This window comes from Homarus americanus, unplaced genomic scaffold (assembly GCF_018991925.1).
Source record: "Homarus americanus isolate GMGI-L3 unplaced genomic scaffold, GMGI_Hamer_2.0 scaffold41640, whole genome shotgun sequence".
In the NCBI taxonomy this organism is placed as follows: domain Eukaryota; kingdom Metazoa; phylum Arthropoda; class Malacostraca; order Decapoda; family Nephropidae; genus Homarus; species Homarus americanus.
Window position 1 is genome coordinate 24212 of NW_024737820.1, and position 23289 is coordinate 47500.

Genomic DNA, 23289 nt, shown 5'->3' on the forward strand with positions numbered 1-23289 from the left:
TCTTGGTGGAGTCATGAGATCAGCTGTCTATTGCTACAATTCGTCACGCATGGAGACATGTGTTACATGGAATACCAGGTGAGAGGAGGAGTCAATCTGTGACTGGTGAGGTTCAGACTGTTGCAGTAGCAGTGGACCTTGCCAGAGAAGCTGCGAAGACTGTTACAGTTCCAGACTTCTCTGAGACCACCAACGGCGACATCCTGGAGGTGATCAGAGATCCTGAAGTGACTGCCGACGAGATGTTGGAAGAAGATCACATCAGTGAAGAGGAGGAAGAAGGTGCGTCATTCTCCGAAGAACACAGTTTAACTCATAGTGATATTAAGGGTGCCATGGAGTGTGCAGAGAAAATGAAGTCCTTCCTTTCCCGCGACAATGACGATGACCGCTAGGAAGTCTTCCATACCCGGCTGGTGCAGGCTATGGAGCCATACATCACGGTGTATCAAGACAACATAAACACCAGCCGTCAAAAAAGCATAACCGAGTTCTTCGCCCGCAACCCACCACAGCCAGCCCAAGCCAGTGAAGATGACTTTGAGGGATTTGTCAGGGAAGCCCTGACAACTGTAAGTGACAGTGATGGTGATTCACCTGAGGGCCAGTAAACTGCCCTCTGCCTCGGAACCAGCCTCCATCCCCGTATGCCGACCCATCTCTTCTACTAACGTAAGTGTTCCACATAACTTTTAGTTTTCCTAACCTAACCTTTGTTTTTCCTAACCTAACCTCTTCTATATTACTTGTTTTTTCATACCATCATAAAGTTAAGATAAAATTTTTACTACAACATAGTTGTGTGTCGTCAAAAAGTGGAGTTTGGGGGTCGGCCCGGACTCTATTTCAATTAATCCCATATGTTATGTTATTCACTTTACGCGTTCCTCACTTTACGCGGGACCCTGCGGGTTACATTAACCGCGTAAAGTGAGGGTTAACTGTATACAGTACAGTATAATATAGTACAGTATAGTATAATATAGTGCAGTACAGTAAAGTACAGTACAGTATAATATAGTACAGGGGCTGGATACTCAAAAACATTTATGGGACTGTATGTCATTGTGTACCCCGTAACTGGATTTACAGTCTCAGATTGGCATACTCAAAACACAGATGGTATACTCAAAACAAATATTTGACATCGAACTCCGTAAGTTTAAGCGCGTAACTTACACCAGCTCCTGAGGTTGTGTAACACTCTCAACCCGTATGTAGTAGTGACTAATTCCCTATTGTATAAAAAATAATAATATATGTTGTAATAATGCTGGTTAGACTGGTTTTATCATAGAATAATGAAGAAAATGTTTTGTACACCAACATACTGAAATATAATATTTCACTTTGTCTTTTTGGTAACTTTTTTGTTGCCATAATAAGCGGCTTGAGTGTTTGTATTTGTCTCAGTCTGGAAGAGACGCATCTTTTGTCTTCTTACAAATTATAAAGTATTTTTTACCAAAACAAAAGGTTTGCATTGTTCACACTAAGGGTAAAAATATGTTTTATGACCGAGTAAACTTGCAGTTTGAACTTATTAATGTTGTATAGCCGTAAATATCCCTCAGTAATGAAAGCCAAATATGAGGTCAAGTGAACATTCCTGCCAAGACTTCGCCTTGTTTTTCTAATATTCAACCAATAGTCTTAGCCTATTTTCTTATGTATATGGCTTATGATAACATGAAAGGCTATAAATTTCCATAGGCTAGCCAAATTTAAATGATATTTGGCATAAAATATGGATTGCAATTAACTTTATTAATAGGGGCCTATATAACTGCTTTTTGTCTTAAGCAAATAAATGTTTAAACGTGGGGCCTACTTAATTTAGTTGGAACATGAGGATTATTTAAATAAGAAATTATACCAATAGGTTATAGGTTAGGTTTGGTTTGGTTATGTTATGGTATGTTAGGTTAGCTTAGAGAATGTGTACATGGTTTTTTGGCGAGTGTCAGGCCGTCAGTGAGACACTTTGTCTAGCAGCTACCTTAGGCCTAGTTCCAGACTTTCCTTGAACATTATCATAGGTTGAGTATTAATTTAAGAAAATTTACGGCTAATCCGATATATTTTCAGGTTTTAAATTGTTGTTTTTTGTATGAACTTGAAGACAATTCAGACCAAATGTCCCCAACATTGAAAGGAAAACACCAGGGTCTAGGCTAAATGAGTAATTTAAGAGAAGTGATTTGTCATTTAGGTTCGGCAAGGCTATGCTATCAATAACCAATTTATTTGAATTTGCCCAGAAAAGCGTGCACTTCAGCCTCACTGAAATTAGGCCGTCTCTTCTTGGCTGGTGGTCCTTCCATGTTTACAAAATAATATTATGTGCGTCGCTCTCAGCTGATTTCTCCTTCTCTTGTGATTGGTTGATGATTTTGTTAACTGAGCGCTTATTGGCCAACTAGCTCCTGCACTGACATCTACTTTCCGACAAGAGAACTTAATTTACAAGGTAAACACTAGTTATGAAAACTTACGAAAGGCTTACGGAACTGTAATCAAATTTTGAGTATGTTAAATTTACGGTACTGTAAAGATTCAACAATATATGGTACTGTATCATGCTAAAAGACGTAACTTATGAGGTGTTTTGAGTATCCGACCCCAGTACAATATAATACAGTACAGTACAGTATAATAAAGTACAGTATAGTACAGTACAGGATACAGTATAATATAGTACAGTACAGTATTGTCTAATATGCTGCTTACTGTACTCGCTATTTATGCCAGGGAGTGCAGTGTTAAAAGTGTTTGTAATAACAATTCCAATAGCATTTCAAATAGCATTTCAATTGGTTGTCTTGTTTTCTGTCCACACACTGTCGAGATACCAACTATCCTTGAGTAGTGGGCAGGTTAACCTTCCCCAGGGTAGAGTATGATAAAAAAAATAAAAGTTAAATCACTATAATAATTATTCCCAAACATTGAAGTACGGATTCTTAGTTTTAAGTAGTTATGTACTATGTATTATGGTTCATGTGTAGGGGTCCCCTCGTTTTCCTAGAGGCACTGGGTTTGGTCTTGGGTATACATTTATCAATCAAAGGGTCACTTTACTAGTTATATTTAGTGTAGCGTCTGCCTTCACGTGCCTCGGTGAGTCGGGCCAGTGGATACCGCCCATCTCCTCCCTTATCCCGTTGTAATATTTGCACCTTGGCCTGGCTTTATCTTGAACTGAGTAACAGTTAAATCTGAATGTAGTGTTGTCATTCAGCTTTCAAAAGGTGTAGCTATCTGTTGACACACACACACACACTAAAAGAAGGATACACAAAATGTTAATTAAACAAATAAATGTTTAATACTTGAAAAGTTATATCCATTGACAACTTAATTTGATTTAAAAGTGTGCTTTCTGGTAAATACAATAACAATTAATGCAACGTTACTTTCAAAGATTCTCAACGACAAGGAATTTACAAATAAAACTCCTCACTGTATTAAAATAAATTAAACCCAGCATTTACAAACACTGAACAGTTAGGAATACAGTATACCTTAAGACATATTTAATGAAACAAATATTAATAAACTAAAAGGACAGTATTTTTCATGTATAAACCATATCACCTAACTTGTGAGGGATACTTGTTCCATGGTAAAACTCTTCAAACAGCATCACTGTTGGAAGGAGTTTTATTATTATAAGATATTCTACTTTTTCTTATAAACTAATAATCTTCGACATATCTGAAGGGCTCTGGTGGGTCTGGCTCGGTCTCTTCCTCAGTTTTGGGACCCAAGGCAGGCACGGGCTGGACCAGTTCCTCACTGTCTTCAGGCTTGGTGTCTCTCATCAGGATAATGCCTCCTATGCTTAGTTCTTTCACCGGGGTGTAGCGGGACCCCTCGGCCATGCGCGCCACCTTCAGCTGGGCCTTCATCACTCGGGCAGGGTTACTCAACAGATCAAAAGCCGGTTCTTCCTTTTTCTTTTCCTCTTCCTTCTTCTTCTCCTCTTTCTCTTTTTCCTTCTCCTTCTCTTCCTTTTCCTTCTTCTCCTTTTCTTCGTCAACCTCCATCTTCTCGTCCTTTTGCTCCTTTTTCTTTCTCTCGTCGTCTTTCTTCTTTGCCTTTGCCGTTATTGAGAGGACTGCAGTTACCTTTTCTGCCACTTCCTTCTTCTTCTCCTCCAGCGGTGCCGGGTAGCCGTAGGTGGAGGGTTTGGCGTTAGAGTGGAACTGCATCTTTGGCATTTTGAGCTCAGAGTTGAGACCAATAAGACAAGTTGGTGTAAAGGCCATGGACAAGAAGTGGGCCAGCGGGAACCAGTACCAGAACTGAGTGAACACGAACATGCCCACCACTGACGTCATGCTCGTGTGTCCCGTTCGAGATTGCAAAGAGATGGTCATGTTGCGTCCACCGGCGTCAATAATACCCTGGGCGAGGATGGCTCCAAACTTTGCGATTGAATCTTCGTGTTTGTCCCCGATCACCTTGGCATACAGCTGACGGAAGTCTTTAACTTTGGAACAGGTCGACTCCGTCTGTTGTATGAGCACGAGAGCGGAGGCTATGAGAGCTCCCTGACGAACAAAGTTGACGGGGTCGTTAGTGAGCGGTTCCAACAACCCCAGAGCCTCCTTCTGTCCTGTGCCTGAACAAGCAACACCCAGAGCCATGGCAGCACCATAACGAACGTGAGGGTTGTACGACTCAGACAGGAGGGACACCATACTTGGCATCTGCTCTGGTGACCTGAACAACAAGAATCCCAGAGCCTCCACGGCTGCCCGCCTCACATCATTATCCACGTCAGACACGGCCACGTGCAGCAGCCTCTTCATGGCCGGCGTAGAGGCGGTGCCACAATAGGCCATGGCCACGGTGTACATGGCAGCACGTCGTAAGATAGCGTCCTTGTCTTCGCTGAGTTCGGTTATGAGACGGTCCGCCTGGTCCTGTTGACCGTACATGTTGAGAGCAATGCCCTGAGCCAAACCTCGCAGAATTTTCTCGTGCTGTGTGTCCCGGGCGTAATTCACCATATCAGACACCGCTTGTTCGTTGGCAGACCCCAACATTACTAACCCCATGGCCAGTCCTGCCGCCTCTCCCGTCACAGCATCATCTTGGAAGAGGGAATATTTCAACTGTTCGTATACGTCAGTGCGCTGCGTACCCATGGCTGCCAGGCCCAGGCCGAGGCACCCGCCGTGACGCACGATCTGTAACAAAAACTCTCGCATTAATATCAAGACTTGTACGAGTCGTGATTCCGAGCCCTTACCAAAGTGATGATTATACAAGTTGGTGCATATAAAATATTGTACCATAACTTTTTCTGGTGAGAATAAAAAGTTACAAGGCTGAGTGTGTAAGATTAAACCAGTAATATTGTCAGCAGCACATGGATGATTAGAGTTGTAAAAAGTACAGTGGTCGCTCGATTAATGAACACAATTCGTTCCAGAAGGTCGTTCGTTAACCGAAACCATTGTTTCAATGGGATATTGGGTAATTGGTTCCAGCTCACAGAAAAGTATATACAAAGTAAAGCCAAAAATGCATAAAGTCAGAAACACTCCTAAAATTCCCCTAAATCGCCCTTACATCACTATATACTGTATATCGTACATATACACTAGAACTCTTAAATCACTACAGTGATCCCTCGGTTAACGAGCGCCTTGGTTAACGATTTACCTTCCATAAGATTCTTAACTTCGGTTAACGAGCAATCCCTCGATTAACGAGTTTTTTACAAGCCGACCTCAACATGTTTTCACTTGCATTTGGCAGTCCACCAGCTGTAGTATTAATCCGCCAATACAGGAATCGGTTTTAGGGCTTAAATTCCTTACTATTTTAGTAAATATCAAGAAGTTTATACTATTCAATAATTTTAAAAGTTTAATATTAAAATTTTTTAGTAATTTTAACAATTATTGAACATAATTGAAGGTAAAGAAACTAGTTTCTGGTGCGCCATCCAGCCTGTTAACACACAAACAGGCGTTAGTCTCTCTCTCTTTTCAGTGGAGGTAACATATTGCTTAAGACTCTCTTCAACTAAATGCTTTTTTTCTGTGTTTCCAAGCAAAATTATTGGTCATTTTGAAATTTATTTTACATATTGACAATACATAATGCAGTGCAGTGTTGATTTAAAGAAAAAATCTTGAATTACACCAAGAGAACTAAAATTTTATGGGTGAAATGGCGCCATGGGGTGACTTCTCTTCCACCCCAATGCCTTCTCTTCTCCCCCATTCTAATTCCCATCATCATCATCCAGGAGCCTTCTACATACACACCTCAAAGTAAGTGTGCTTTTCTACCTTTTTTGTTGAATTTAGGCAATTTTCGGTGAGCTGGAACCAATTACCTAAAAACCCATTGAAACAATGTCTTCGGTTAACGAGTTTTTCGGTTAACGAGCAACCTGCTGGAACGGATTGTGCTCGTTAACCGAGGGACCACTGTACTGTAATGTGATACAGGTGATTAATTTTATCTCTTGCGCAAAATGTATGACGTTTATATTCAAATTATTCCCTGTCTTGCAAGGATTTCAGCAATGCAAATTATATTATCCTAACTTTAGTCTGAGATACTATATAAAATAAACACCTTAAAGCCTAAAGAAAACATGAATCTTTTGTCTGGGAAGGCAAGGAGGGAGGGAGCCAGCGAGTGTGGGAAGAGGGGGGGGAGCAGGGAGCAAGGGGGAGCAAGGGGGGGGAGCAGGAGGTGAGGTGACAGATAGTGTCTGGTGAAGTATAATTTGTTTATTTGAGATTTTTGTTTTTAGCTCATAAAATTCATAGAAATTACCCGGCCAGAATATAATGTACATTGCTGGAATTCTTATAAGATAGTGATTAATTTGAATATAAACAAGCTAAAATTTGCAAGGAATCCAGCAATGCCAATTATATTCTCCTAACTTTAGACTGAGGTATTATTTATTTTTACACCTGTAAACCTAGTACTTTTCCCCATACATTTCTCAGGAAGGTGGGGGGGTAGGGGAGGGAGGGAGGGAGGGAGGGAGGGGTGACAGTGACATGTTTGACAGTTGGAGTCTGTGGTGTGAAGTATTTACTTAATTGTTAATTTATGTCCTTTAGATTGAGTTTTCGTTTTTTGCTTATAAAAATTAATAGAAGTGACTGGGGTGAATTTAATTTGCATTGCTGGAATTCCTATAAGATAGTGATTAATTTGAATGTAAACATAGAAGATATCACTGAATTGGCTGAGTACTTCCTCAGCTTATCAGCTGATATTCAAAACAAAATGTGATTTTCGTAAGGATTTCGTTAATCGAATTATTTTCGTTAACCAAATTGAAGATTCTTATAGGAGGTAATTCGTTAACCGAGGAGTTCGTTAACCGAGGGACCACTGTACTGGACTTTGTAACTTAAGTAAAAGTATTGTTACAGTGACAAAATGTTACTTAGTTGAAGTAAAAGTATCTCATCCATAAAGTACTCAAGTACTGAAAGTAAAAAGTAACAACAGAATTATTATTTGTCTCAAATATTAAAATAAAACCACATTAAATCATAAAAAAACAGTTAACTAAGATAAAATTAAGACACACAGCATTACACATGTTTATTTGTAAATCTTTTTATTAAGATTAATCAATAAGTGATTATCAAAATTATGGCTGTCCAATCAGAATCTCTTAGGCCTAAATTTAAACCCGGCACGACCCACCAAAATAGAATACTGTACGTTCGGCCGCTCTTCTCCCTACATTCCATCGCAGGAATGGTGAACGGGCTGAAAATATATCCATCTAACACTACGATCACTTTCTTCCTCATCCACACGAGTATCGTCGACGTGGTCTTATGGTCCGCAGACATAATGTTGTCTCTGCTCGCAATAGGTTAGGATACAGACCTATCCGGCAGGTATCCGAGGTAGAGGATGACCCGCACTTCTCTTCCTGTAAACTCTGTAACTGTCCCAATACTAACACCCTTCAACATTACTGTATTGCCTTGACTGTCCCACTGTCAGAGACCTCCTACCAGAGAAGAGTCACTAACCACTATATGTCACCGCCTACTTATTCCTAATAATTTAGATTTAATTCTTGTAAGTTACCAACGCTTTGGTGGGTGCCGACTCCTTAAATCACGTCAATAATGTCTCCGTATCACGAGTCGTGGCGAGACACGAGTACCAATGTATGAGTGTCTAACTGAATGGTCTTGTAACTAGCCCCTGGGGTGTAATAAATTAATTCAATAATAAATAATAAGCCCAGCATGACTTAACAGATGCTCACAAGTAGCAGATGTGGGGCGTTAAGCTTCGGAGATAAATCACACAGTGTCGGGAAAGACCTCAGTAGCTCCGCTCCATTCCATCCCCAAGGGCCCTAAGCATTCCAAGTAGCTTTCAAGCTCCTTCAGTTGAGGAGTTTGTGGATTATTGTTGCCTCCATAGTGACTGAGTCTGACTAAAAGACTCAATGTGAATTGTTCCTCTAATTGAGGGTGTGGCTGTGGTGACATCACCTTTAGATTCTAATTAATGAGTGGCTGGGGAGGGGTCAATGGTACTTAGTTATTTAAGCAGAATTTTAAATGCAATGTACATTAAGTCTCAAACATATGTATAGATACTTTTTTATGGGGAATAGCCCACCCGGGCATAGGTCATTGACCAATAATGGGGCCTGGGGGGTCGAAAAAATATGAGTAAAAAGAAATTAAAATAGAAAAGAAAAATATTATATTAATCTACACCGCAAAGATGCAGGAAAACCAGCTTTTTGAAGTGAGACAGATTGTATGCGTGTGGAAACACAGAAGAAGGCAGAGCATTCCACAGTTTTGGTGTGTGAGGAAAGAAGGATGTTCTATAATGGGTTATTCTAGTGTGACCGACATCCACAGAGAAATGGTGGGCACTGCGGGCAAGACGAGTGTTATGAGCCCACGTCCTTGCCGGCGGTACACAGGATACCAAATCCACTGGACATTACCCATTAAAGTACCTGTAAAAGAGAGAGAGTGAAGCAACATTGCAGCAAGGAGAAAGGAAAGATTATCAACTAATGAAGGAGAGTTAATAAGACAAAATGCCTTTGATTCCACCGTATCTATCAGTTGGACAGAAGAGCCACCCCAGATATGAGAGCAGTACTCCAAGTTAGAATGAATATCACTTATAAACTTGAAGTAACTGCTCAGGAGTAAAGTAGCCGGCATCTGTACAGCATTCCCAGCTTTTGGGAGGAAGCTTTAGCAATGTTGATGCGTGGCTTCCATGACATATTAGAGGAAATGGTGAGACCTAGCATATCTATTTTAGAATTTGGCAGAATGACAGCATCCTGAAATGTGATTGGTGGGAGATCATTTAATTTGGAAAATGTAATTGGCAGATACTGTGTTTTATTACTCATGAATTTAACCAATTTCTACCTCCCCATTTGGAGATGCTGCACAGATCCGCATTGATAGATGTAATGATATGAGCTCTAGAAACAGATCTAGTTTGTGAATTAGGAGAAGGGAAAAATGTGAAGAAGAGTGAAGAGTAAAATCATCAGCGTAAGAATGGATATAATTGGTTGTAATATGAAGTAAATCATTGATAAAAAGAAGGAAGAGAGTAGGTGAAAGAACAGAACCCTGTGGGGCACCACTATTGGTAGAGAAAGAGTGAGAGATCAATCCCTCGGTTCTTAAGGAAGCTAGAAATTAGAGAACAAAGTGGGGGAGAGAAACCATAAGAGGGAAGTTTAGAAAGTAAACTTAGCTCCCAGGGATAAATTGTCAGTAATAACTAGTGCTAGTTGTGAGCAGGTCTGTGCCCTTCTGGGGGCCGAGTTAGTGAAGGTCAAGGATGAAAACTTGAAATTAGAGGAAGTGAATGTGAGGATGAGGGAGGAAGACATGAGACAAGGAAAGCCTGTGTCTGACAAAAGGCACGGGCGAATGGAGGGTTGTGAGGAGAGGAACGACCAAACTGGTGGTGAGAAAACTTTTAGTCCTTTGATAAGACGAATTGGATGCTAACATAGTCAGGGACAGGACTGACAAGTAAGGTACAAAAACCTTAATTGTTGGTCATTCCCAGGTACAGTACATGGATAGAGCTTTTTGTGGTAAAAATAAAAATAGGATGCAAGTGTGTTTGCCAGGAGCTGGGGTGGGGGATATAGTTGACAGGATGGACAATATCTTGTCTGGTAATGGGAACAAACCCATTATCTGCCTTGGTGCAGGAGGCAATGATATTGGCCAGTGTAGGAGTGAGGAGTTTCTTGATAAGTTCAAGACAGCTATAGGACGTATTAGGGTGAAGGGAGGGGTCCCTATCATATGTGGTGTCCTGGCTAGAAGGAGAGTTGGCAATGAATGGTTGTCAAGGGCAGTTGGTGTCAATGGATATCTTGACAGATATTGCAAGTCAATATCAGTCCCATTCATTGACAACTGGGACAACTTTTACAGCAGAAGGGACCTTTATGCTAGAGATGGGGGTGGCAACCCTGGTTGACTCTCTCGAGAGGGCAGTTCAAAAGATGTCGGTTGTGAAAACTGTTGAAAAATATTTATTCAAATTATTGCTAATTTCTGAGTCATTATCAGTTAGCTCGCCGGTATCCGACTGTATTGGTCCAATCTTTTCTCGAGTTTGTCATGAACCTGAATCCTCCCTTTGTCGCATTTAGGTTTTAACTCCCTGCCTAATTTAGTTTTTTTATCACTCCCAGCACTATTTCCCTGTAACCTTTCACTCTGTTTACCCGCTCCCACGACAACAACTGCCATGGATCGGTTCTCAAGGAAGCTAAAGATTAGAAAACAAAGTGGGGGAGAGAAACCAAAAGAGGGAAGTTTAAAAAGCAAAGACTTGTGCCATACCCTGTCAAATGCTTTGGAGATGTCGAGGGCCATGACAAAAGTTTCCCCATAATCCCTAAGAGAGGATGACCAAAGATGGGTGCAATAGGAGAGATCACCAGTATGGCGAAAGCCATACTGGTGATCCGACAAAAGAGAAAGGCGTTCAAGGTGACGGAGAAAATTAAAGTTTAAGATAGTTTCAAAAATCTTAAAGAGGGATGAAGTTAGGGCAATGGGGCGATAGTTAGAGGGATTAGAATGGTCACCCTTCTTCGAGATGGGCTGAACCAAGGCATGCTTCCAAGAAGAAGGAAAAGTTTGGGTTTTGAGGCAGAGGCGAAAGAGGCGAGCAAGCACAGGGGCCAGAGCTTCAGCGCACTCCCTCAGAACATGAGGGGGTATTCCGTCCGGTCCATGCGCCTTACTCGTCTAAGGTGGGGTTAGAGGAGAATAAGGTGCCAAAGAGATTGGCTTTATCAGGGGGAGAGTTGGCTATAGAGTTATCAGGTCAGAAGAGAGGAGGAAAAGAAGGAGTGCAGAAGTTATTACAGAAGTTTTTGGTTAAGGACCAGAAGGATTTACTCGAAGAAGAGTTAGACAGGTCAGCGGTTGTTCTTTTTATAAAATTCCACTTGGCCCTACGAAGAATAGCCTTACAACAAATCCTAGAAGTAATGAAAGAGGAGTGGGTAATAGGAGAAGGAGATAGTTTAACAGCTCGACATGCCCTATCTCTCACCCTGCAAGCAAGAGAGCAGGAGCGATCAAACCATAATTGTAAAGAGAAAGTTTTGGTAGAAGATAGGATAAATGCACTCATACCACCCTGTATAACCCCAGCAATACTGTCAGCACATACTGAGGCGTTCAGCGTGGAAAAGCAACATTTATCCCAAGGAAAGTCGGAGAAGAATGCTCACAAGGATCGCCAGTTTGCCCTCCGATAGTGCCATAGTTGACGTTTAGAGGGGGGTGGGGGAGGTGGTCGTGCCCAGTTTGATTTAACAGAAATAAGGTTGTGATCAGAAGACCCTAAGGGGGCAAAAATTGAGTATGAATAGTGTGAGGGGTTAGAGGTAAAACAAAGATCAAGAATGTTAGCAAATTGATCGTGTCGATCAGGAAAGCGTGTAGGGTGTTTGATTATTTGTTCCAAATCATTAAGTAGGGAAAAAGAGAGTGCCTCAGCTCCACCTGGGTCATCCCTTGCAGAGCCAAGCCACTCTCTGTGATGTACAGTGTAATCCCCTAGGTAGAGGATCTCGGTGTTGGGGTGTGTGGATAGTAACGACTCAAGGCAAGAATTGAGATAGTCAAAGAGTTCTAAATAGTTGGGAGAACAGTATAAGAAACAAAGAAAAACAGTCATAGTTGGTAGAGATATTCTGAGCCAGATGACATCACAAAGAGAAGATTCAAGATCCATAAGTCGAGGTATAGGTGTACGCGTGTAGGCGCATACACCTCCCTTAGATCAGAAGTAGGTATAAAGGTTGTAGTTGGAGACTTGAAAAGGTTTCGGTGAAGCTGCTTTGGTCAGTTGAAGTTCGGAGAGTAGAATGAGATCGGGGGGAAGAGGTCAATAGATGGTGCTCCACAGAAGGAAAATTGGATCTCAGGCCACGAATGTTGGAAAAATGAAGTGTGAAAAAGCCGATCCTCCAGCAACCGCGGTGGCGTCAGTTGAGGCCCCAGTAGCTTGATGATGATCAGGTCGGCCCTGGGGTCCACAACCTTCCCGACCAGTGGGACCCATCCGAGAAGGCCCCGCTGCAGTATTAATATCAATTGACATAGGAGAATAAAATAGAATGAATAAAACAGATCAAGAATGAGTACGGTTATATTGAGACCCTGCAATGTGTGTACATGAGGCAGAACGTCAATTCAGCAACCTGGGACTTGGTCACAATTTTCATAATGCCAAATGACAGCAGGGTCTACCATTAGACAATACATTATGCTTCCAATATCTTCCCAGGTGGTACTACCTTCCTGTTTGGTAGCTGCCTACTACCTACCATAATTGGGGCAGACCCCAGTCCCCAAAATGTAAAAGAACGAAAGAAGCGAATATATGGGGCAGTTGGGGGGGGGGGGTGTCGGAGATAACACTGCTTATCTTAACTGTTTAAAGAAAATCAGTTGTTGTTATTATTACTGCGCTTCAATAACTAAGGTCTTTAAGTGTATAACAAGGTTATTAAAAGAATATTACATCAACAATAAAAAACATGAAACAGAATTAACTCTCTGGGTTGAAAATGAGACATGTACAGTTTGAGCGGAACGTTACATCGCGATAGGGCCGACGAACTAAGTTCTCGCGAAAATAAGATCATATGTTGTGAAGGCTGTCCCGGGATGCGAGATGTCAAAACGCTTGGTTTGCTGGCAAGTGGTGACATTTGGCATCTGAGCACACGTCACGACTTGTAGTCAGTCCGCCTCTGGCAGCTGTGAGGGGAATATTTACTGTGCAGGTTCCCTCGCCACGGGGCCATTTTTTGCCTCGTTTACAGTGCATTACCCTGACATAGTGGCCATCAGAGATGTCCAGGAGGGTTACTACAAGGGAGGACATTGCAGCAGTGATTGCATTGTACAAAGCAAACCATGAACTGAGAGATATTTCTGCTCAGACTGGTGTGGGGTTGTGTGTTGTGCAGAAACTTGTGAAGCGTTACCGTGAACTTGGAGAAGACGTGTTGCCAGCTCCCGTACCCAAATCTGGTAGGCCGAAATTATTGTCTCCATGGACACTTAAGGTTATTAAATGCCAAGTTAGGTCCAATCCCTTTCTCACAGCACGTGAAGTGAAAGAGAGAAACCCCCGTCTTCTGAGTAACGTCCCGTTACGGTGTGATCAACAAGCATTACACGATGACCTGGGATTTAAGAGCTTCCGTGCCCGCTGTAAACCTCTGTTAACAAAGAGACAGAAGGAAAATAGAGTGAAATTTTGCAAGAAATATGAAGTGTGGGATTTAGAGACATGGAGGAGTGTATTATGGTCGGATGAGGCTACGTTTTCTGTGACTGGGAGTAATGGAGGGAGGGTGTACTGCCCCCCCCACTCAGACGCGCAGCTCCCACAGTACACAGTGAAGACTGTTAAGCACCCTGCCTCACTTATGGTTTGGGTTTCCTTTACGTATTATGGTGTTGGTGAACTAATAATCCTCCCTAAGAACCAGATGATGAATCAGTACAACTATCTTGAACTGCTCAGTGATTTCTTACCTGTGTAATAGGCCCCTGTCTCATCAACAGAACGTATTATATAAATGGGTCAATACATCTGATATTATATTCACCAACACCCGTAATCCTAATCGCCCGCGAGTGAGTATGCATATGGACACGGAGGCAATCCTACCTGTAAGGAGGCCAGACCCATGCTCAGGCATTTCTGTAAGCACGACCGGGCGATGCCCCCTGTTTGAAGTTCACCCCCAACCTTATATCAAATGAAGGATTTTATTCAATCGCTTATCATACATGCATAAAACGCCGCCCTTTCTCATTCAATTCTAGATAGATTTACGGTTGATGGCCACCACGTATTATATTTCCACAACCTTTATATAAAACAAAGTAACCAATGCTAGTTTCAAAGCGAAAACTCCAAATATAGCCATGTGAACGATTGCCACTGGATGTTTATTCATATAGGTGCAAGTGCCGTACGGATTCTTCAAACTGGGTAGTCGACAGTCCGGTCGTGCTTGGTGCCGCAGTCCACAGCAGTGACGCTAAGCATCCTGAAAGTGCCAAAACCATATCCCGTGATGGGATTTATATATGTAGTGAGTTTCCTATCTCTGTCACATACAAATACAGTGGTAATTTGTAATACAAACATTAAGCAGCCCTGCTGGTGGCATAATTCCAGATTGAGCCGTTGAGTATAGACTCCACCAGCATTCCCTGTGGTATTTACAGTGTTGTAGAAAAGGAACAACAGTTTCGTAGCCCGGAATTCCAAATTTTCACAGCATTTCACGCAGCTGGGCAGTATTGTTGCGTCGCTTTCAGCTAATACCAAGCAAGTTCCTGCGTCATCATATTAAAGATCTCCTTATACGTGGACCAAAGACTGGGCACACGGCAGTTTCAGCGAACGCCAGTGAATGCACTTCAGCGTGATAAACGGCAATCATCGGGGTTTTCTGATCGCCGAGGAGGAACTCACCTGACCCAAGGCGGGACTCTATCTCACCAGTGCCGGGCCGCCTTCGCTGCTAAGGAAACCAGCAGCAGTTTTACGCATCCTATAGGAAGAGGCCCCGCCTAACACCCACCCACCATACCTACAGAACTTTGAAGGACCTACATTTTCTATATACAGACGCATTACTCTGTATAAATAGGTATTTAAATTACATAGTTCTACACACATGAACACGCTCGTGAGAGATATTCACAATCGATAGGTTCAGTCGGATAGGATTATTTCTAATGATAAAGTGCGTCGAATGTAAGAGATTTTCAATGTATTGAAACTCTATAATTCTACAGTAGTTTGTAAGTGTCTGTCACTGTTGATAGTTTAATACTGTCCAAGCAAATCATATTCATTTGTCTTGTAAACAGGAGGGGTAAGTATCTAATGGCTGTTATATCTACGGACCAAGGGGCTAATAGATAATTCTTAAGTTTCCTAAGTGCTCTAATGTGTAGATGAAATCAAACGCCTAGCCGCTATAAGAACTACTGTTTGCTTATAAAACCACCATCAATGATCAAGCCCAGACTGTATAAGTAGATTTTGAGATGGAACACAGTTAAATACATCTCTAGGAAGTAGTGAGAAAGTTATTGACTAATCATTTGACGACGAACCGTCGTGACTCCTACGTCTGGTAATCACTATAGTGGCCTTCACCCAAGTATACCAAAGCAGTTGCCCCTGTTACAGGTGATAAGTGTGTCTGCGCTGCTAAATCGCAACAACATTATTAACCCAGCCTTCTGTTAAGAGTAAGAATACTAACTTCTGCTTAATGCAATTACTACAATGCAGTTTCACGCCCCTAAAAACCTCACACCAGTACCTACCGTAGCACCAAAAGCTGGTCGTTATTAATATCATGCAGCGTGATTATGTCTTCGGAAATTTCAATGTGACAAGACGAGATTATAGGTCGACATTTTACCGCACAGACATGTGAAGATAGCATGCGCACAGTCACATAACGACTGACGGGGTTGTTGTGCCATATGCACGCTCCCCAAGCAACGAAAATTCTGGCGCAGGCAGTCGTTTAAATGCCGCTTGGTTTACAGCCTTGACTGTGAAAAAGTTCGCTTAATGCTAATTGGGATTTTTGGGGTAGGTCAGCAGCCGGGCCAACTGTAATGGATCTTCAGATGGTTGATCGCTGTATTCCAGGTATATCAAACGTAAACACCCGCGACGCTTGTTGACATTCCGGCCAGGTTCGCCAGGGACATGTTTACCTTCCGTCATCAGGCTGGTACAACCACGGGTGAGAGTGCCACCGACAATGTGGAAACATTGATAGAACCAAGTTTCTTCTTTCCGATAATTCCTTATATAGCCGGCACAGAAGTACATAATGAAACCAATTCTCGATACGGTGGAATACAAACAAGCTCTGTCCCCAGGCTGGCCCCCTTACAGCCCCCAGTGCGAACCACCACAACCCAGCCGCCCCAGATGCCACAGATGCCTCACCTCCAGACTCCTTATTCGCAACCACTCAGCTCCTACCGCCCTCCCAGCCATACAAACATAAACAGAAAAACATCGCTAATCGCGCACATTGTAATAAACCTGGCCACGTAATGGAAGATTGTTTTCAGCCCGCAGGAACAGTGCCAATTTTAAGGCCACACCCGTGCAAAGCCATCCCCAAGGTCAAACAGAGAGGTAGCCAAAGCAGCACCCCTCCTCCTACCCACAAATTGAAAGTCCATAAATGGCAAGCTTTCACAACCCACATCTCATAGTCCATCATGAGTGCGAATATACTAATTAGGCCAGGGAGGACCATAAGTACTGAGGTGTCGAGATAAGAAGCAAGAAACCCCATGACAAGTCATCGGGGAAGCACCAGCCACCAAAAGCAAAGGAGAGAGATAGATAGGAACCCCACCTCACACAGTATAGCAGCCCCATTAATAGCGGCGCGAAAAGCTGGAAGCAGTTGTCAGTGCCGGTGAGAGCGATAAATACCAGATTGCCTCTGAAGACACAGTGCTTGTCTAATGTATTGGCCTTGACATCACATCACGAGTTACAACGAAATTCCCCACCAGCACCAAATGGAAGCCTAGCAACAGCCTCGGGTTGAACCAGGTACTCAGCTGAGCATCAAAAGGAATGGCACTACCACTCAGATTCTCAACACGCGTCTCCTTTCTAATCCCTTTATATGTCCAGCACTCCAATTTCCCGCCAGCTGACGGTTACTTGGTCTACCAACCTCGCCAAAGAATACAGATAGATGCTTCATCCACGAATAATAGTGTTACTTAAAGGTGCTTCACACAGCAATGAAAGTCATTCCTAACCCATGCTCAACAAGGACGAAAGTGTTATACTAATCCCATTAAGGAGGAAGAATCAAGGCCAGATATCTCGACCCTCAAACACACCTCCCGCAGCGGATTAAAGGAAAAGAGTTGGAAGATAGTACCTGTACTAAAGAGTACTCCAATAACAGAATGAGAATTCACCAACGCAAACAACCCTGTGAGCAAGAACATTACTTAAACATTCGCTCACTGCACAGGGTGTGAAAAAACGCACGCAGTTGCTGAGACTAACCATCAATCAACATCCTGTCAACAAATTTTCGTATATGCGTGAACAACCCTCAATATAGTTAACACAATCCAGCACCCAACTCAGTATATGAGATGACACATCCGGTCTGAGAGATACCCCAGCATTTGAGGTATGTGCCGGAGATTTTGTGTACAATTAGCTGCTGTAACTAATTTTTAGAGAAATACGACCCAAATCACCTGACCTTGAATCAGCCAGTCTACTGTGAGACACACACACACACACAAGCTCCACGGATTATGAGCAATTTCACAATATCAAGAAACTTAAATAAAGGATGTTATGTGTGGATTTCTCTATAACAACAATAAGCGCAACCAAATAAATTCCTAATTCGAAGTATTGCCAATTGCCAACAGACTCGACCCTGGCCAGGACAGATCAAATACACTGAGGTGATCGACATCCCCAGGCAAGACACGCCTGTTAGAGCTGCTTGCCACTACAGAAATAGTAGCCTTGCCAGGGAAACGCTAGGTCAAACACATTCAATAACATCCCATCATATAGCCTCAAAGCGAAGAAACCAACCCTATTTACATACCCAGCTTATAGACTACCCTCATAGCCAGCGCCAGTGCAAGATATGGTATAGTAATGCTACAGATGAGAATGTCATTAGACACTCAAAACTCTTTAACAGCCCAATTATTCCCGCCCGGTATGATGATGACGCTCCGTCATAGATTTCAAGGCTAAACAACAAACAACCCCTGATAGGTACCCAACGCCTATCTTGAGTAGACATATTGCAACCCTAGGCAAAGCGCGATAATGCCATTTAGCAACTTAGATTTGCTTAGCGGGTACTAAGCAAATACCACTCGATAAAATCACGAAATCACGGCATTTAGCACCTCTAGGCCACTTTTGAGTTTCTACTAATGCCATTTGGTCCTCAGAAATGCCCCCACTAACATTACAAAGAAATAATCAACACCCTGTTTGCCTGACTAATTGGTAACACAGTCTGCGCTATTTACGATCTAATAGTAGTCAGTAAGGACGCCGACCCAATCTGATAAAATGCGGAAGCTTGGCCAAACTTTCCACAGCAGGATTCAAAATAAACTCTCAAAGTGCTTTAAAATCCAGTGGTCATGTAGCTCCACGCGAGAGGCATACACACAACATAATAAAGTCAAAGCCGTACCAGTCCCGTCCCACCCCAAATGATCATGTACGAATTTCGATTATCTGGTTATTATCGCCTTTATCAAATGACTACGCAACATTAGCATCGCCCAACGAGGTTGCTCCAAAAAGATGCAGTGTTTATAGATGCCGAACACGAGGAAAGTTTTACGCATTGAAGACAGCGCCAACCATCGCTCCCCGCCCCTAGCATCCTCCCAGACTACACTCAACCTTTCAACCTCTGTACTGACGCCCCGAATTGAGTCGAAGTGCTCACGCAAGAGGACACGCCGCGGGAAGTTTAGAGTGATAACACTGCAAGTCGCAAACTAATCCGATCTCGAAACACGCTATTCAGCGACGAAGAAACCGTTAGCAGCGTACCCACCTAAGAGTCTACAAAGACATCTTGGCTACAAGATAACTGTTTTACTCGATCATGCAGTCACCGAACCGTTCCATGGCAGAAACTTATCAGGCAGATTAGCAACCTTGTATCTGACAATTCCAAGAGTTTGACCCTAAATTAGGTATACCATACCTGAGGGCTGTCACCCGACGCATCAAGTCACCAAGAAATATAGCACCAGTTACGCCTGTATCAACATTCACTCTTCGCTGGAAGATGAGCAAACCACACCCATATTGGTCAGCTGCTATTTTGCTCTCTAATCGGCGCAGGATGTTAAACTCCCCAAGCATTTCTTCCTGTCATTGAATTAACTACAAAACATACCCATAAGACGGTCACCTGAATGTAATGTTCCAAATAGTCGCATCTGACACGCCACACAAGCAGTAATAACATTGTTCCATGATGTCCTTACCAAGCAGGTCACCAAGGTCGTGATAAATGCTTAGCGATTTACGTAAAGAAAGCAGTTTCTGGAAACACTCATACAGCATTATTAGAATTACACATAGCTAATTTTTTGGCATGTGCTCAACATAAAGTGGACCGGTGGATCACTCCTGCCTGGCTTCCTACAATATCCTACACCAGCATCGGCCCAGTTTGACACAGTCACGCTATTATGTTAAGCAACTCCCAATGAGTCACGTCAGGGATCAGGATACGCCTTAGTGTGTGTGGATCATTTCCAGGTTCGTGGGTCTTGGTCCCACTAAAAGCAAAACGCACAAGAAAGCCTATGCATTAGTGATGAAATCCCCATATGTCCATATACTACTTAAAGTTACTCTTTGGCGGTCGTACAGAGTTCAAGAATGAGCTTAATAGGAGCATATATATGCACAATATGGAATTAAAACAAACTTCTTTGTGATGACAGCTATCATCATCCACAGGCTAATGGCCTTGTTTCGGAGTGAACCAATCGTAGGCCCTAGAAATACTGGCGCCCAATTGCAGGTGGTTTCTAAATACGCATGGGAGTGATTGAATACTTGAGTTGCAATGCCGACATTAGCCGGTCAAAGTCACGCAAAGTCACCTACTATGTTTGTTCGCGAAAAGCGAAGATAAACGCCTACCTTATGACATCCTTACAGAGGCCATACCCGTATATATAATAATGACAGATTTGCGTAAAACAAATTCCTTTCTTTACAGAAATCTTGTTGTAAATCAAGCACGATCATACAGCTAGGGCGGCCACCGAAATGATCATCAAACAGCAGCCATGTTTAAACCCACCAACGTTGGGGACCTGTTATGTTACAAGAAAAGTACCTGAAAGGAACCTGGGCCAGCTTAAAATTTTCTGGTCCGGTTCCGCGTACCCTCAAAAAGAAGCAGCAGGCAACAAATTCCAAATATATGGAAGCCTGGCACGCACAGACGCAGATGTCGGCACGCGGATCGCCTGAAAGACCCAGATAAAATGTCTTACCCAGTTGATGATAAATGCGTGGATTGATAGCGTCCTTACAGACTGTTCAGAAGCAAAATGTCCCAAATGACTATTGTATGAAACTATGCTCTGGGCGAAAAGCTAACTCACAGACTTCGGCCAGATGGAAAACGCCCATTTGCCAACCATAATCAGCATTGATTGAGGCCTTCTGGCCCCAGCTTCGGCGAATAGTTTCACCTAACATCGCTCACGTTGTATCTCAACAGAATCGTTATTTCTCAAACCTTTCACGCGCCACAAAGGCCGCCTTAGAATCAAAGGCTGCTACCAATCATAATGGAGTCTAACCAAGTTTCGAGGATTGTTGGCTAGGTTACAGAAAGCGGGAATCCCGACGCTAGAATGGCCTTTTACTTCACATGAATATTTGGTGACATGCTGAAATTTCAGTTCATAAAATTGTAACCTCTGTAAAAATGAACCATTAGGACAGCATTGTAGATGCCGGATAGGACGTGTGGACGCTAAGCTTGTGTTCGCAGCATTTTCCTTGAAGCTCTTTGCAAAAATAGCCAAGTTGTAGCATCATGGTAACCCTATTTTCACACCATGTTTGAGGTTCACTGCCATGTCAACCCTACCATTAATGCAATTCTGGATCCACATTCTATGAAGCAACATGAGTTTAATGCATGGCATTTAGAACCCTTCCCCTGGTTTGCAGTGGAATCTACTACGCACTGTATACCCTAGGCCTAAAAGAACTTTTCTTAGTAGATAAAGAACATTCATTGTTATCAATAGAGGACTCTGAGGTACTGTCACGCGTAAGTCATCTTATCTGCACCCCACACGTATGTCCAGCCTACATGTTTGCATTTACCCTGCCGTGTGAGGGAATATGTGAATTGGCAGTCACATAACCATATGTACGCCCACAGCGCTAGCTTTTCAATGCAAAGTTATAGGCCAGTTAGTCTAAAGACTGTGTTCCCGCCAACTTTGCCAATGTGCATTGGCCTTTTCCAAATCTCACTACCGTAATTTTGTTTCAAAATGGTGTAAAGCAGCTAGTTGTGAAAGCGGCATTACAAGGCCCCTATCATTGAAACTTGTAGTACATTACGATCTACCTATCAAAGAATTTGGCGCTAAACGAAAACTCAAGTCTGCTTTAATTCCACTTCCTATAATGAATTTCCTATCAAGGATATTCAAATAGTATCAGAGAAATTAAAAGTGTTAGCTTTGAACGAGACACATTTTGCTTATTTGAATAATAACTTGCCATTTTACCTGTCACGGAATTTGTAATTACCAAGTTTACGATTTCTCTCCATTCTGTTAATAATGTTCCTGTTCTGTTATTACCGGCAGTATCATCCAAATTCAACATTGTTCATAACGATAACCCATACCAATACAAAAGTCTAGGTCCCCTGCAGTAGAAGAATACCCCGCACAGCTTAGTGTCTACACATATCTGTTTATAACATGGTTAGGGGTTAGGATGTAATTGCAATTTGTGAGTTATTAGGGCTCACGAGCTCGGCTGGTAAGTAGACCGAGCGCTGTAATAGGCCCCCTGTCTCATCAACAGAACGAAATATATAAATGGGTCAATACATCTGATATTTATTCAGATTCACCACAACCCTGTAATTTCCCACTGTCGCAGTGGTGGACATGATATGAGGACGCGGAGCGCAAATCTACCCAAGAGGGCAGACCCATAGCTCAGCATGTAATACTCAGCAAGGCGCCCCTAAGCTTCAGTAGCTCACCCAACTCATATCGTATAACTGACCTAACGCTTATCATACATACAGCCCATCCCTTTCATACACCTACTCCCAGATAGATCTACGTTGATATACATACCGCACCTAATTATATCTACAACCTTATAATAAAAAACAAAGGAACTACCGCTTGTTTCGCTACTTAAAACCCAAATATAAATATGTGAACGGACTGGTTAATTGACAAGCGACATTCACCTGAATCATTTGATAAAGCTAAGGCAAGCCTTTCATGCAGGACAGTGCCCCCATGCCACGCAAGCCAGTGTCATACAGTGCCTCAAAGACCGTGAGGTACCCTATTTTAACGACGGCCGGCAGTAGCCCAAATCTAAACCACTAATAAAAATTTCAGGTCCATTGTTACATCATCTGCGCCAGACTGACTACATCATCAATCCCGGCTTGAGGGGTGCCATCAAGGATACACCTGACTAATCCTTACACCTGACCTCTTGAAAACCTTGCTGACAGTGTCTCGAGGCTCAAAGGACTGCCTGAAGCACAGAGGAAAACTCACAAAGTATTAATTAGCGAAAAGTGTTATTTGACTTTATTAATATAACAATCATAAATATGCATATTTTTTTTCAGCAAACACCATGCAACATTCCGCAGACTGTAGGTCTGGTCAGACCGAGATGATTGTTATTTACTGTAAAGTGTTAGTGAAAATCACAGAATTTGTCTTATGAATAAACTGTGTTAAAGCATACTATAAAGAAAAAATAAGAACAAATAAGTATAAAGGAATATTGCGTAAAAACCTAATATTATCTGAGTTAGCTGGCAGAGAGGGGCCTCCCTCTCTTACCACCAAGATTTCTTAACACTTCACACAATTCCACCTACACCATATA

General features: G+C 42.4%; 1 protein-coding gene across 1 annotated transcript in view; it reads right to left on the bottom strand.

Annotated features, from left to right (window-relative positions):
• Positions 1 to 3309: 3309 nt before the first annotated feature.
• Positions 3310 to 23289, bottom strand: part of LOC121873598 (26S proteasome non-ATPase regulatory subunit 1-like) — a 58565-nt gene continuing 38585 nt past the window's right edge. The window contains exon 8 of the mRNA XM_042377244.1: positions 3310 to 5198. Coding sequence (XP_042233178.1) covers positions 3699 to 5198 — 1500 coding nt within the window. The 3' untranslated portion in view covers positions 3310 to 3698. The remainder of the gene's footprint in view (positions 5199 to 23289) is intronic.